The sequence below is a fragment of the Bubalus bubalis genome, chromosome 11 (genome assembly GCF_019923935.1).
Source record: "Bubalus bubalis isolate 160015118507 breed Murrah chromosome 11, NDDB_SH_1, whole genome shotgun sequence".
NCBI lineage: Eukaryota > Metazoa > Chordata > Mammalia > Artiodactyla > Bovidae > Bubalus > Bubalus bubalis.
The window spans coordinates 21,273,552-21,289,266 of NC_059167.1; the positions used below are offsets into that span (position 1 = coordinate 21,273,552).

At 39.4% G+C, this 15,715-nt stretch overlaps 1 protein-coding gene across 1 annotated transcript; it reads right to left on the bottom strand.

Annotated features, from left to right (window-relative positions):
• Positions 1–691: 691 nt before the first annotated feature.
• Positions 692–14,780, bottom strand: LOC102393166 (cytochrome c oxidase assembly protein COX16 homolog, mitochondrial). The gene is made up of 4 exons (XM_006056131.3): positions 14,562–14,780; positions 8,738–8,809; positions 4,152–4,214; positions 692–1,074 (listed from the first exon to the last, which is right to left on the bottom strand). The coding sequence occupies exons 1-4, from the start codon at positions 14,628–14,630 to the stop codon at positions 955–957; spliced, it is 324 nt and encodes a 107-aa protein (XP_006056193.1). The 5' UTR covers positions 14,631–14,780; the 3' UTR covers positions 692–954.
• Between the last annotated feature and the right edge of the window lie 935 nt (positions 14,781–15,715).

Consider the following 15,715-nt stretch of genomic DNA (forward strand, 5'->3'; position numbering starts at 1 on the left):
TCCAGGTGATTTCTCCTCCAGCAAAACTGGAGGAGATTCTCTATATTTGTCTGTATCTCAAGTTTTCAGATGATGGTTTTATCCTGTACCTCCGTTCTCATGGATCAAAGAATATAAATTTTCAGTTTTCCAATTTTTTTTGTATATTAGGCTGGAAGTTAAGACCTCATTATTTTCCCTTTAACTTGGGACAATATATGTTTCTTAACACATTTTAATGGTATCAATACAATCATCAGGTGATGCCTCGGAGACTGATAAGCATGTCATGTGAGGTATTAAAATTAAAACCAAGAATCTCACCAGACTGATTATTTTCCACACAGGTCTGATATAAAATTCTGTTTGACATGACTATTAAAATTTAGATCTAGACCAACTATTGTCAAGTAGGAATCCTACTTGCTGGTGGAAAAGAAATACGGGCGGGGGGGCGGGGGGTGGTCTTCCCAGATGGCACTAGTGGTAAAGAACCTGCCTGCCAATGCAGAGACATAAGAGATGTGGGTTCGATCCCTGAATTGGGAAGATCCTCTGGAGGAGGGAATGGCAACCCACTCCAGTATTCTTGCCTGGAGAATCCCATGGGCAGAGGACCCTGGTGGGCTATGGTCTATAGGCTTGCAAAGAGTCAGACATGACTGAAGCGACTTAGCATGCATGCATGTTGGGAGTAGAATAAAGGACACTCTTTAAGTAGCAGTATTCACATGTTTATTGAGCAGTAAAAAATATATATAGTCAACATTGTTACTTTCATTTGCAAATGGAAGAGTTGGGCCTTATACAAACCTGTACTTGACTTTTTATCAAGAGTACTTGTCATCAAATTACTCATATCTAGGCTTCTGCAGGTCTGGAGTTCTCTCTCCATTGGATAGGAGTATATGGTTGGAATTCCAGTTGATAACATTTTTATTTAAAATTTAAAAAGTAAAAACAGAATCAACATGGTCAAGTTGTCTTATTAGTCTTAAGGATTTCTGGATTTCGTCCCTGGAGGAGATCAGGATCTTCCCAAGGCCTGGGTCCTCGAATATTTTTCCAGTCATCAAAGGTGGAATCCTTTATTTTCTACAGAGCCACAAAAATTAGACCATAAATATTAGTATAGGAGCCCTGTGAGTTTGGCTAGGACCTAACTGAATAAATGAGTAGAAAGAATTCAACAGGCCCCCACTTATAATTCTAGTAAACAAATCAACTGCATGTCAAGCTTATTTTTCTTGCTATTGACATTACTGCCTATCTTTCCCCTCATCAGAATAAAACTATTAAAAAAGGAACAGAGTCTACATGTTTTTTAAAAAATTTATTTTGTTGAATTACAGTTGATTTACAATATAGTGTTAATTTTTGCTATGGCAAAAGTTCTGCAGTTATACATATATACGTATACATACACACACATATATTCTTTTTCATATTCTTTTCCATGATGGATTATGGATTATCACAGAATATGGAATATACATTCCTGTGCTATACATACAGTAGGATCTTCTTGTTTACACATTCTGTATATAATACTTTGTATCTGCTAATCTCAAACTCTCAATCCTTCCCTCCCCCACCTGCCCCCACCTTGGCAAGACAAAAATCTGTTCTCTATATCAGAGTCTGTTTCTGTTTTGTCAATATGTTCATTTGTGTCATATGTTAGCTTCCACATATAAGTGATATCATATGGCATCTGTCTTTCTCTTTCTGACTTACTTCCCGTAGTATGATGATCTCTAGATCCATCCATGCTGCAGCAAATGGTGTCATTCTTTTTTAATTTTCATTGTACATATGTACCACATTGTCTTTACCCATTCATTTGTCAATAGTCATTTAAGTTATTTCCATGTCTTGCCTATTGTGAATAGTGCAACCATGAACATAGGGGTACATATATTTTCTGAATTATAGTTTTCTCCAGATATATGTTCAGGAGTGGGATTGCTGGATCATATGGCAACTCTATTTTTAGTTTTTTGAGGAACCTCCATATTGTTTTCCATAGTAGCTGCACCAATTTACAATCCCACCAACAGTGCGAGAGGGTTATCTTTTCTCTAAACCGGATTCAGCATTTATCTGTAGATTTTTTTTAATGATCGCCATTCTGATCTATGTGAGGTGGTTCCTCTTTGTTCCAAGTCATTCTGACTTGTATTTCTTGAATAATTTACATGTTTTATTTCTGAGAGCACAAAGAGAAGCAGCTGAGAAAACGAAATTCCACCTGAACACTGATCCAGCACAGTAATGATTAGCACAGGTGCTGGCAGTAAATGAAAGGAAGAGACCAAAGGTGGAGACTGTATAGAGTCTGCTAGAAGGAAGAGATAGCACAATGATTTGTTTCGCACCTGAGAAATGAGCCTGGCCTGAAGAATGAAAAGCCATTCCCTATAGAGGCTGTGAGCAAAGCCCTCTGGGGCAATAAAAACTAGTTTCACATAGAGTTTGGATCACTGTATCTTTAGTTAGCTGTACCTCTGAAGCACAGGAATGAAAACAGGAAAAAAGGGAAGAACATAAACATTTCTTTATCCTCTCACACTATTCTGACAGTAACTTTCATATATGTGCTTTGGTTATTCTGGAATAATTAAAAAGAAACACAGAGAACACAGGACAGCTTACATCCAGTGACAGAGGAAATGATATAAATTGACCTTGACACTTGGATATTAAACATTACTCTTTTACCAATAAGCTATATAACCCTGTGCAAGTGATTTGAGTTATCTGGGCACTACTTTTCTCATAAGTAATAATGAAAAGACAAGACCAAATGGTCTGCATGATTTCTTCAGCTCTCATATTCTATGGTTTCTAAAAGAACTATAAGGAACATCTACTTCCAGACAAACCCTTCATAGCTCATATACTGTTTAAGAGAAAATAATGGGGAAATAGTGAATAATGATTCTCTACATTTCTCTTAGAGCTTTACCAAGAGTTTAAATCTACAGAGGTGAACAAATTTCTACTAATTCAAGAACAGAGTAAATTATCTTCAAGTATAGTTATGAAATGCTCCAAAGTTAAAAAAAGGCTTTAAGAGAGAACAATGGCCTTCACTCAGATAACGTAAGACATATGTGCTCTAAAGAATTTAAGAATAACTGTTAGATGGGATGCAAGGCTGACGGAATTACTTTATGTAAAAGCGGTCCAGTTTCAAACTAAACTAAAACAAAAATAGCAAACAACACAGTGGTCCAGTCTTTAGCTCTGACAAGATCCTCTCGGGAAAACAATTCAGAGGAGTCCCACAAAGTTCAGGGGATTTAGGAAACCTCAAAGCCTTTCCACAGATCCTCACTTATAGAGTGTAAAATCAAGCTCCAAATGACCAGCCAATGACTGAACTGCTAAAATGAGAATCAACCACCCTTCACAAGTCTCTTCAATATTTACTATTCACAATGCCTACATTTCAATAAAAAAGGACCACACATAAAAAGAAAAGGGAAAATATGATAAGAGATGGAGAATGTCCTCCTTCCCAACATCCTATAATTAAACATGCTATAAACTCCTTGATTTTATTAATCAGATAGCTGGAAAAATGACATTTCATTATAATGTGAATTAACATTTCTATTATAAGTTGAACATCTATGTTTTAAAAATGCTATTTATTTCCTTGTCTCTGAACTCATTACATGTTTTGCTCATGTTTCCACTGCCAACTGAGTTGTTGAAATTGTATACTGATTTGCTCTTTATAATCAATTCATCATGATAAGGATAAACAATATTTTTAGGATTTCTCATCTAACTACTGACTTTATATTACACAAATTTTTTTTAGGTGGTATCTTTGAATATTTACTTTTAAAGCATCTCTATTTCTCATCACATTTAAATAGGCTTTTCTGACTCAAGAACACAAAAAAGAAATTTCATTTTTTACTCCTAGTACTTTTAGCCTTTCGGGTTTTTTTATTTTTAAATTCTTGATCCATCTAGAATTTACTCATAGTATATGAAAAACAGATCCATGTTTACTGTCTTCTCAAACAACCACATAGTTGTTCCAATAACATATATTTAAGGTAATTTTTTTTCTGTACTGGTAATAATTTGAATTTACCTTAAGGCAGATAGAACCATTCACAGACTAGGAATGTTGCTACATTAGCATACTATACCTCATATTCTGATTCCAATGACACTTTATTCATTTTCAGCTTTTTTTCTAACTCAGGATCAATCTGTAGAAAAATAAAAGCAGCCGTAAGTTACTTAAGTCTGTTAGATTCCATTTGCAATTTAAAAAGTTAATATAAGCATGGCTCAGATGGGATGGCAGATTACAAAATTGTTGGAGAATCTCCACAATCTATCAAATTGTATGACAACTAATATCTCAACAGTACTATGACCACTACTACAACTAATAGCAGCCAAAAATTTGCCAAGCACCTGCTATATGCCACGTATTTTGACATTTCTTATTTCCTATAACCCACAAAAAAGTGTATGACATAAGTATTACTATTTGAACAAAGCAAGAATAATGGAACACAGGGAGTCTGAATGACTTGTCAAAGAGGCACAACTTGGTTTTGAAGCTTGGCCCTCTGCCTCCAGTTGCTGTTGTTCAGTCACCAAGTCATGTCTGACTCTTTGCAACCCCATGGACTACAGCATGCCACGTTTCCTTGTCCTTCACTATCTCCTGGAGTTTGCTCAAACTGATGTCCATTGATTCAGTGATGCCATCCAACCACCTCATCCACTGTTGCCCCCCTTCTCCTCCTACTCTCAATCTTTCCCACCATCAGGGTCTTTTCCAATGAGTCAGCTCTTTGTATAAGGTGGCCAAACTACTGGAGCGTCGTTTTCGGCATCAGTCTTTCTATGAATATTCAAAGTTAATTTCCTTTATGACTGACTGGTTTGATCTCCTTGCAGTCCAAGGGACTCTCAAGAGTCTTCCCCAGCACCACAGTTCAAAAGCATCTATTCTTAACAGCTCAGCCTTTTTTATGATCCAATTCTCACATCTGTACATGACTATTGGATGAACCACAGCTTTGACTATATGGATCTTTGTTGGCAAAGTAATGTCTCTACTTTTTAATATACTATCCAGGTTTGTCACAGTTTTTCTTCCAAGGAGCAAGCATCTTTTAGTTTCATTGCTGCAATCACCATCTGCAGGGATTTTGGAGCCCAAGAAAATAAAATCTGCCACTGCTTCCATTTTTTCCCCATCTATTTGCCATGAAGTGACGGGACCAGATGCCATGATCTTAGTTTTTTGAATGTTGAGTTTTAAGCCAGCTTTTTCACTTTGCTCTTTCACCTTCACCAAGGTCTTTAGTTCCCCTTCACTTTCTGCTATTAGGGTGGTATCACCTGCATATCCGAGGTTATCGATATTTCTCCCGGCAATCTTGATTCCAGCTTGTGCTGGAATCCAGCCTAGGATTTCACATGATATACTCTGCATTTAAGTTAAATAAGCAGGGTGACAACATACAGTTTTGATGTACTCCTTTCCCAATTTTGAACCAGTCCATTGTTTCATGTCAGTTCTAACTGATGCTTCTTGAGCTGCACACAGGGTTTTCAGGAGGCAGGTAAGGTGGTCTGGTATTCCCATCTCTTTAAGAATTTTCCCTCTTGACTCTCCCTTAATCTCAGCCTCTCAACCCTCGTAATTCCTGTCAACCTCAACCAATCTTCTCAATTCCTCTCAGAGTTAGTCCACCTTATCCTCTCAACCTTGTTTGAACTCAGCCTTACCTAAACACTAAGTCTTGACTTCACCAGAGTCTGACTTCTCAGTATCAACCAACCTGGACCTCTCACTCTCAGTAGGTCTTGTCCTCTGATCCTGCTCTCAGCTAAACTTTGTCCTCTCAGCCTCCTTCCACAGACCTCAACCAATCTCATCCTCTCAACTTCAATCAACCTCATTTCTCTCAACTTTGTTTTCTTTACTCTGACCCCATCCTCTAGACCTCTTCTGTTATTGCAATCTCCCTCATTCTCCCTTGCTGTGAAAATTTACCTAGTCCTTAAAACCAAAGTCTTAAGTCATCCCATATTTATTTAGATTTTAATACTGCATATATCACTATCAACTTGCTGCTACAAATTCTTTTAGAATCCATTCATTTCTATTGTCATTGCCAATGTTTTACTTCAGATTCCAGTATTGTTCATCTATATTACTGCCAAAGTATCTTAACAGGTCTCTCTATCTCCCGCTGAAACACTCTCTTCCCCCCTATCTTGCTCCCCTAATCTCCATCCATCCTGTACTCTTGCCAGAGAGTTCTAAACTGAAAATCTGACCATATGCCCAACAGTCCCTCTATGTTATATAATACTAATCATTTTCATCATTTAGCTATCATTTAACTCTTATCATTCTTAAAGCCTTAATTCAAAGGTTGATACCTCTAGCAGACCTCTGGTATCCCTTTCCCAAATCTAAACTATATATTTCTCCTTGAAGTTCTAGCAATGTATTATGCAAAATTCTAATCTAGCATTTCACTAGGCATTATTATATTGTATGTTTGGATACATTTTTATATTAGAAGTCTTCCAACCTTGATTATGGGGCTTTCTGGATAATTCAGCTGGTAAAGAATCTGCCTGTAATGCAGAAGACCCCAGTTTGATCCCTGGGTCAAAAGTTCCCCTAGAGAAAGGATAGCCTACCCACTCCAGTATTCTTGCTGAGAGAATCCCCATGGACAGAGGAGCCTAGTGGGCTGCAGTCCATGGGGTCACAAAGAGTCAGACATGACTGGGTGACTAAGTATAGCACAGCACAGCCTTGATTATGCTATAAGCTTTATAAGAACCAGTTTCTTGAATCTTTATCTGTAGGATCTAAGACATGATTAAACTCATGACAAATACGCAATTATTTTTCAAATATGTATATGACATCCCATTTCCAAAAGTCAGATTACTATAACTTTCATCTTAGAGCAAAAGGGCAAAAAGTCCTTAATAAAATAATTGGGATGCTAACAGAAACTTTAAAACTCAGTTGATAACTGGTCTAGTCCCTCACAGAAACCATATATTCCTTTTTAATTTAATATTTATTCTAATACTTACTGTCTTTAACACTAGCTTAAGTCGGTATTTCTCTTAAACCATAAGATTAACTGAAAAAACTGAATAAGCTTTCAATACTCTACTTTCCCACCAACATTACTGAGGTCTGCTAATAAAATACAGCTGACTCTTGAACAACACAAGTTTGTTCTTTGAGAGTCCACTTATATAAGGATTTTCCTCAATAAATATACACTTGGCCCGCCATATCTGTGGGTTCCACATGCCTGGATTTAGCCAGCTGCAGACTGTAAAGTATTGTAGTATTTATTGAAAAAAAGTCCACGGTACCAGTGGAGCAGCACAGTCTAAACCTCTGTTGTTTCCGAGTTAACTGTACTTGGGAAAAAAAACAAGAATCAGATGTGTGCCACAAACAAAAGCTACATACTTTTGAATGAATTAACCAGAATTCTTTTGTAACAACAGACCTGAATTTGGTAGTAATTATACAAACTAGTAAAAGTAATAAAAAAGAAGCAGACTCACAAATACAGCAAACAAACTAGTCCTACGATAAAAGCAGACTATAAAAAAGACCCCCATAAATCCATTATCTACGTCTCTTTCTCCACATATTCATACAAATACCATGCATTCATGGAATCTAAAAAAATACAACAAACTAGTAAATATAACGAAAAGGAAAAGTGAAAGAAAGTGAAGTCACTCAGTTGTGTCCGACTCTTTGCGACACCATGGACTGTAGCCCACCAGGCTCCTCCGTCCATGGAATTTTTCAAACAAGAGTACTGGAGTGGGTTGCCATTTCCTTCTCCAGGGGATCTTCCCCACCCGGGGATCAAACCTGGGTCTCCCGCATTGCAGGCAGATGCTTTACCATCTGAGCCACCAGGAAAGCCCAACAAAAAAGATGCAGACTCACAAATACAGAAAGAAACTAGTGGTTACCAGTAGGGGGAGGGGACAGGCAATACAGGGGTAAAGTGGTGAAAGTATAAACTACTGGGTGTATGACAGGCTCAAGGATATATTGCACATCATGGGGAATATAGCTAACATTCTGTAATAACTCTAAATGGAAACTTATCTTTAAAAATTGTATAGGACTTCCCTGGTGGTCCAGTGGTTAAGAATCTGCCTGTCAAAGCAGAGGACACAGGTTCAATCCCTGGTCCAGAAAGATTCCACATGCTGTGGAGCAACTAAGGCCATGTGCCACACGTGCTCTAGAACCTGTGCTCCTCAACAGAAGCCGTGCACCACAACTGAGAGCAGCGCCTGCTCACTGCAGCTAGTGAAAGTCCTTGCACAGCAACCAAGACACAGCCAACCAAAATTAATAAATACATAAAAAGTTTAAATAATATATATAAAATTTTTAAAGAAAGGTTTTATAAAAGAGCCCAAAGATCATTCATCAGACTTAAAAAGCAAGATAAGGACATCTCTGGTGGTCCAGTGGCTAAGACTCCACACTCCCAATGCAGGGGCCCTGGGTTCAATCCCTGCTCAGGGAAATAGATCCCACATATTGCAACTAAGACTCGGTGCAGCCAAATAAATAAATAAATATTAAAAAAAAAAAAGGCGAGATAAAATTCAGACAGCTTAGTATTTTAAGTATCCATGTCTCATAAACCAAAATATACATATATACATCTCAAACTCCAAAGAGAGTTCTTACTTTAATCTTCACAGCATCATAACGAATTTGAGAAAACTCACGAAGACCAAAAGAACCTCCAACAATCAGCAACTGAAACAAAACAGAGAAACAATTAAAATAGAAGGGCAGAATTCAACATATCTATATACTACTTATCTAAATGCCAAGGGTAGAAGATTATACAAAATCCTATAGATTATTCTTCCTGGTGAGTTACCATTCATCTTTTCAGAGCAAATGTAGTATATACTATCACTGGGAAACATTTTAGCATATCAGCAAATACCAAAATCACTAATTTATACCTGTACTTGATCCTATGATTTATATGCCACATCACAATCACTGTATCAGTTAATTCTTATAAAAGACCTATGAACTACAGAAAGACTATACACTTAGTATATGAGAAAGTAAAAGCACACCAACTAAATGGCAATCTTGATTCCAGCCTGTGCTTCATCCAACTCAGCATTTCGCACAATGTACTCTGCATATAAGTTAAATAAGCAGGGTGACAATATACAGCGTCGATGCACTCCTTAACCAATTTGGAACCACTCTGCTGTTCCATGTCTGGTTCTGACTGTTCCTTCTTGACCTCCATACAGATTTCTCAGGGGGCAGGTAAGGTGATCTGGTACTCCCACCTCTTGAAGAATTTTCCAGTTTGTTGTGATCCACATAGTCAAAGGCTTTGGTGTAGTCAATAAAGCAGAAATAAATGCTTTTCTGGAACCCTCCTGCTTTTTCAATGATCCTACAAATGTTGGCAATTTGATCTCTGGTTCCTCTGCCTTTTCTAAATCCAGCTTGAACACCTGTTAGTTCTCGTTTCACGTACTGTTGAAGCCTCACTTAGAGAATTTTGACCATTACTTAGCTAGCCTGTGAGATGAGTGCAATGGTGCGACGGTTTGAGCATTCTTTGGCATTGCCTTTCTTTGGGGCTGGAATGAAAACTGACCTTTTCCAGTCCTGTGGCCACTGCTGAGTTTTCCAGATTTGCTGGCATACTGAATGCAGCACTATAACAGTATCATCTTTTAGGACTTGAAATAGTTCACCCATGTTGCTGGCATCCAAAATAAAGCAACCTTTCCTTTCCACTAACTACTTTTTTATTGGCTTTTGAGCTGCAAGCAGCCACATCCTACTTTTGGTTACACATACATATGAACAGAATGGTCCACATGCCAATAGCTGTGTGTAAGTTCAGGAGATTTCTGAGAAGATCCTACACACTCAACAATGGCTAACTTTGAGGCTCTGAGCAAATAAGTAAAACTTTAAGGCAGAGTTGTAACCTGCCTGAGTATTGAAGGAATGCCCAATCTAGCACACAGAGCCCCTTGGCAAAGACTAGGAAACTTACTGAATCCAGGTGTTTAAGGAAACCTCTGCCCAATATAAAGAAAAACACATTCTCTTAAAAATGGGCAAAAAACTTGAATAGACAGTTCCTCAAAGAAGATATACAGACAACCAATAATCAATTGTAAGAAAGGATGACCTGCATCATTAGTCATTGTGCTGTGCTTTGTTGCTCAGTTGTGTCTGACTCTTTGTGACCCCATGGATTATAGCCTGCCAGGCTCCTCTGTCCATGAGGATTCTCCAGGCAAGAATACTGGAGTGGGTTGCCATGCCCTCCTCCAGGGGATCTTCCCAAACCAGGGATCGAACCCAGGTCTCCCACATTGCAGGTGGATTCTTTACTGTCTGAGCCACCAGGGAAGCCCAAGAATATTGGAGAGGGTAGCCCATCCCTTCTTCAGGGGATCTTCCCAATCCAGGAATCGAACCAGGGTCTCCTGCATTGCAGGCAGATTCTTTACCAGCTGAGCTACCAGGAGAGAAAAGCAAATCAAAACCACTTCACATCTCCTTGTAAGGGTTTAATTATTTTTAAAGAGTGAACAATGACAACTGTTGATAAGAACGTGGAAAAATCAGAAGTCTCATATGTTGCTGGGGGGAATGTAAAATGATGCACTTTTTGAGAAACAGTTTGACAGTTCCTCAAAATGTTAAACATGGGGCTATCATATGATGCAGCAATTCTACTAGTAGGCATTTATCCAAGAGAAATGAAAACACATCCATACAAAAATCTGTACATGAATGTTCATAGCATCATTATTCATAATAGCCAAGAAATGAATTAAAAAAACCCCAACTAATGCTTATCAATGGACAATAAATATTCCCACTGATGGAATACTATCTAGTCACTAAAAGGGTATGACACTTTGATACCTGTTAGATGAATAAACCTTCAAAACATTATGCTAAGTGAACAAAGTCACTCACAAAACACCACAAATTATATTATTCTATTACATCTATATAGAGATGATTAGTGGTTACCTAAGACGGAAGAGTAGAGGAGAACAGGAAGCAGCTACAAGTGAGTTTGGTGATTCCTTTAGGGTGATGAAAATGTTTTAAAATTAGACTGTGATGATAGTTTCCAAACAATGAATATACTAAAACCATCTTCAGACATTAAATGGTCTGCATTTTAGTATGCAGAAACCAGTAATGACTGGTCAGATTAGAAAGGTAAATTCTGGGGACTAAATGGGCAGTGCACAAATTGAAACAACAAATATATTCTCTTTTCCAAGTGGTTTGGGGAAGAAGGGAAGGAGAGTACTGTTAGCCTATATCTGGGAGTCTAAGTCCTCTTCTGTTTGTTGTTGAATAAATATTCTTGTGAAGCAAGCACTAACATTTATGTAAGAGATTAAAAAAAGAAAAAAAAAGAGTAAAACAGCTGGCTTAAAATTCAACATTAAAAAAACTAAGATAATGGCATAGGGTCCCATCACTGCATGGCAAATAGATGGGGAGAAAACGGAAACAGTGACAGACTTTATTTTCTTGGGCTCCAAAATCACTGTGGACAGTGACTGCAGTTACGAAATTAAAAGACGTTTGCTCCTCAGGAGAAAAGCAATGACAAACCCAGATAACATATTAAGAAGCAAAGAAATCACTTTGCTGACAAACGTCCACCTAGTCAAAGCTATGGTTTTTCCAGCAGTCATGTATGGATGTGAGAGATGGACCATAAAGAAGGCTGAGCATTAAAGAATTAATGTTTTCAAACTGTGGTGCTAGAGAAGACTCCTGAGAATCCCTTGGACAGCAAGGAGACCAAACCAGTCAATCCTAAAAGAAATCAACCCTGAAATATTCATTGGAAGGACTGATGCTGAAGCTGAAGCTCCAATACTGTGGCCACTCAACGTGAAGACCCGACTCTGGAAAAGACCCTGCTGCTGGGAAAGACTGAAGGCAGAAAAAGGGAGCGACAGAAGATAAGATAGTTGGATGGCATCAGCGACTCAACTGACATGAATTTGAGCAAGCTCCAAGAGATGGAGAAGGACAGGGAAGCCTGGCACTCTGCAGTCCATGGGGTCACAAAGAGTCAGACACGACTGAGCAAATGAACGATGACAACAAAGAGAGAAAATAATTTCAACTTTAAGTACAGTAGTATGCTATAAAAATTATGGCACAGTAATATAGTAAATATGGAATATCCAACTGATATATGATGAAGACCATGCATCATTTGAGCTCTTTCTAGTACTGCTGGGTTTTAGAGAACTGAGTTAAATATTTTCCCCTACAGAATTAGTTACTTGTCTAGGACCCTTTGTGTGGATCACAACAAACTGTGGAAAATTCTTCAAGAGATGGGAATACCAGACCACCTTCCCTGCCCCCTGAGAAATCTGTATGCAGATCAAGAAGCAACAGTTAGAGCTGGACATGGAACAACAGACTGGTTCCAAATTGGGAAATGAGTACGTCAAGACTGTATATTGTCACCCTGCTTATTCAACTTATATGCAGAGTACATCATGCAAAATGCCAGACTGGAAGAAGCACAAGCTGGAATCAAGATATTCAAATGAGACTTTTCCATCAAGGTTATTCCAATATCAATAACCTCAGATATGCAGTTGACACCACCCTTATAGCAGAAAGCCAAGAAGAACTAAAGAGCCTCTTGATGAAGGTGAAAAAGGAGAGTGAATAAGCTGGCTCAAAACACAAGGTTCAAAAAACAAAGATCATGGCATCTGGTCCCATCCTTTCATGGCAAATAGATGGGGAAACAATGGAAACAGTGACAGACTTTTACTTGGGCTCCAAAAATCACTGTGGATGGTAACTGCAGCCATGAAATTAAAAAATGCTTGCTCCTTGAGAGACAAGCTATGACAAACCTAGACAGTGTACTAAAAAGCAGAGAGACCACTTTGTGGACAAAGGTCCATAGAGTCAACGGAGGACCCACATTTTGAAACAGTATAGACCTAGGTCCAGTGTAGCACAGATCCAGTATAGACACAGAGACCAGTACAGAGAAATACACTTAGGAAGAAGTCTACTGCGGTAGTCTTGTCTAAGAAACAAATGAGGGAGTCCCTAGAAGCTACTTTAATACTAGTGGTTTTAAGAGCTTAGCTTTGATGATTTTGAAAGATAACAAACTAAACTATCTTCCAGTGGAACATGCAGGTGACCTCAACTTGCACTGACAATCACATGTTTCTGAATGGACCTCTATTTTGTGGCAGGGGAATCCACAGGGAGGATAGTTTTTACACAGTCCCTGTTGGCTACACAAATATAATTCTGCATTGTCTCATAAATGATTTTCTTTAAACTTTTAAAAAGATAAAAAGGAGTCTTTAAAGATTAAAAAGAATCCACCTTCATCAAAGATGAACTAAAAAACACATTACTTTTCTAAGGTCACTACTTTCCTTTAGTCCTGGTTAAATGCAAAATCTGGTAACTTTTCCTGTACCAAATTCTTATCAAAGTAATAAACTATTTAAAAACTGTTCACCTGCTTTATTTATATTATTTCATTTAGTATGGCATCAAGGCTTGTTGAAACAAAATACCTTGCCAAGGTCAAAAAGAAAAGAAAGAGTGTGGTTTCACTGGATTCCAACTCCGGTTGGTGTTAAGTATTAAGCATTAACTTGAATCTTCAAGACGAACAGGATCTTCTGAGAACTCCATGTAGGAGTGGATACAAAGAAGTGCCAAAACTACTTGCAATGTGCTTTAAAAATACCAACCATAATGCAGCGACTATCTTTGCAGGGCTGCTACACTGTGCTACATTTAACTCACAAGGATTTTTTTTTTAACTCATAACAACCCTGGAAAAATTAAGCCAATTCACAAACTAGTAAACTGAAATCTGAGGATGCCCAAAAGTGTAGTTAAATTAAGTGAATATAACTAGTTTCGATGACCAGAGTTATATTCAAGCTGTAGAGTGGCAGACGGGAGGTTGGGGTCGGGGAATGGGAGTTTAGTAATCATCCAGGCTCTAGCTAAAGCCTGGTTCGGGTTAAAATCTGGTTCAGAAGCACATTCAGGTTAACTACCAAAGGTCAGACAAGGACCTGAGGTCGAACTACCAGCGCGGGGAGTGACTAGGAAACTACCCTGATGCTGGGAAATATTGAAGACAGGAGGAGAAGGGGACGACAGAAGATGAGATGGCTGGATGGCATCACTGACTCGATGGACGTGAGCCTCAGTGAACTCCGGGAGTTGGTGATGGACAGAGAGGCCTGGCGTGCTGCGATTCATGGGGTCGCAAAGAGTCGGACACGACTGAGCGACTGAACTGAACTGAACTGAAAGGCCGGCCACATTCTAGCGCAGGTTGCGGTTCATCCCCTACACATTACAGGTTCACCGCACTCACGTCCCAGCCAATCTTGAGGTCCCACCCTTTCGGAATCCCTCATCCCCACCCGCCTCTAACACACACTTTACCCTCCACTGCGCTCACCAACATGGGAACTCCGTAGCGAAGGGTCTTACTCTTGCGCAGGGCGCGCCTCACCGCGTAGCCGAACATGACCGAACTGTCCGAGTCGTCTGGACGCCAAACAAAACCAGCGTGGCCTCCCGAATCTCAGTAGTTCCGCTACGAAGACGTCCTTGACTCACCTCTTTTCCTTAGCCTCCCAGTGCTGGGTCTTTCTAAGATCGATCTCCGGCAGGCAAAAGCAATAGATCCGTAGTAACACACTCAAGCTTCCCCCCGGAAATTCGAGTGCGAGCCATTTAGTTCCGGAAAGCTGGTGTCCCCTTGGGACTTGAGACTGGTTGTGTGTGCGTGCTTTGTCGCTCAGGCTCAGTCGTGTCCAACTCTTTAGATGCCATGGACTGTAGCCAGCCAGGTTCCTCTGTCCATGGGGATTCTCCATGCAAGAATACTGGAGTGGGTTGCCATGCCCTCCTTCAGGGGATCTTCCCAACCCAGGGATGAACCCAGGTCTCCTACGTTGCAGGCGGATTCTTTACCGTCTGAGCCACCTGGGAAGCCCAGTCATGTTTGTACTAATTGTCAAAGGATGTGGAACCTGTATTTATCTCCCGTGTTCTGGGTCTTTTCTTAGAACACTTCCTGGCACATAAAATCAGCTCAATAAAATTAGGTTTAAAAAACCTACTTCGAAGTCAGTACTCTAACCTCTGCAGTAATTTGCGGAGTTGTTGTTCACTTGCTCAGTCATGTCCCGATTTTGCAACCCCATGAACTGCAGCACGCTAGGCTTCCCTGTCCTTCACCATCTCCTGGAGCTTGCTCCAAGTCATGTCCATTGAGTCGGTGATGCCATCCAACCATCTCCTCCTCTATCATCCCCTTCTCCTCCTGCCTTCAATCTTTCCCAGCATCAGGGTCTTTTTCCAGTGAGTCAGTTCTTTATATCAGGTTGACCAAAGTATTGGGAGTTTCAGTTTCAGCATCAGTCCTTCCAATGAATATTCAGGACTGATTTCCTTTAGGATTGGCTGGTTTGATCTCCTTGCTGTCCAAGGGACTCTCAAGAGTCTTTTCCAACACTGCAGTTTGAAAGCATCTGTTCTTTGGCACTCAGCCTTTTTTATAGTCCAACTCTCACATCTGTACATTACTGGAAAAACCATTGCTTTGAC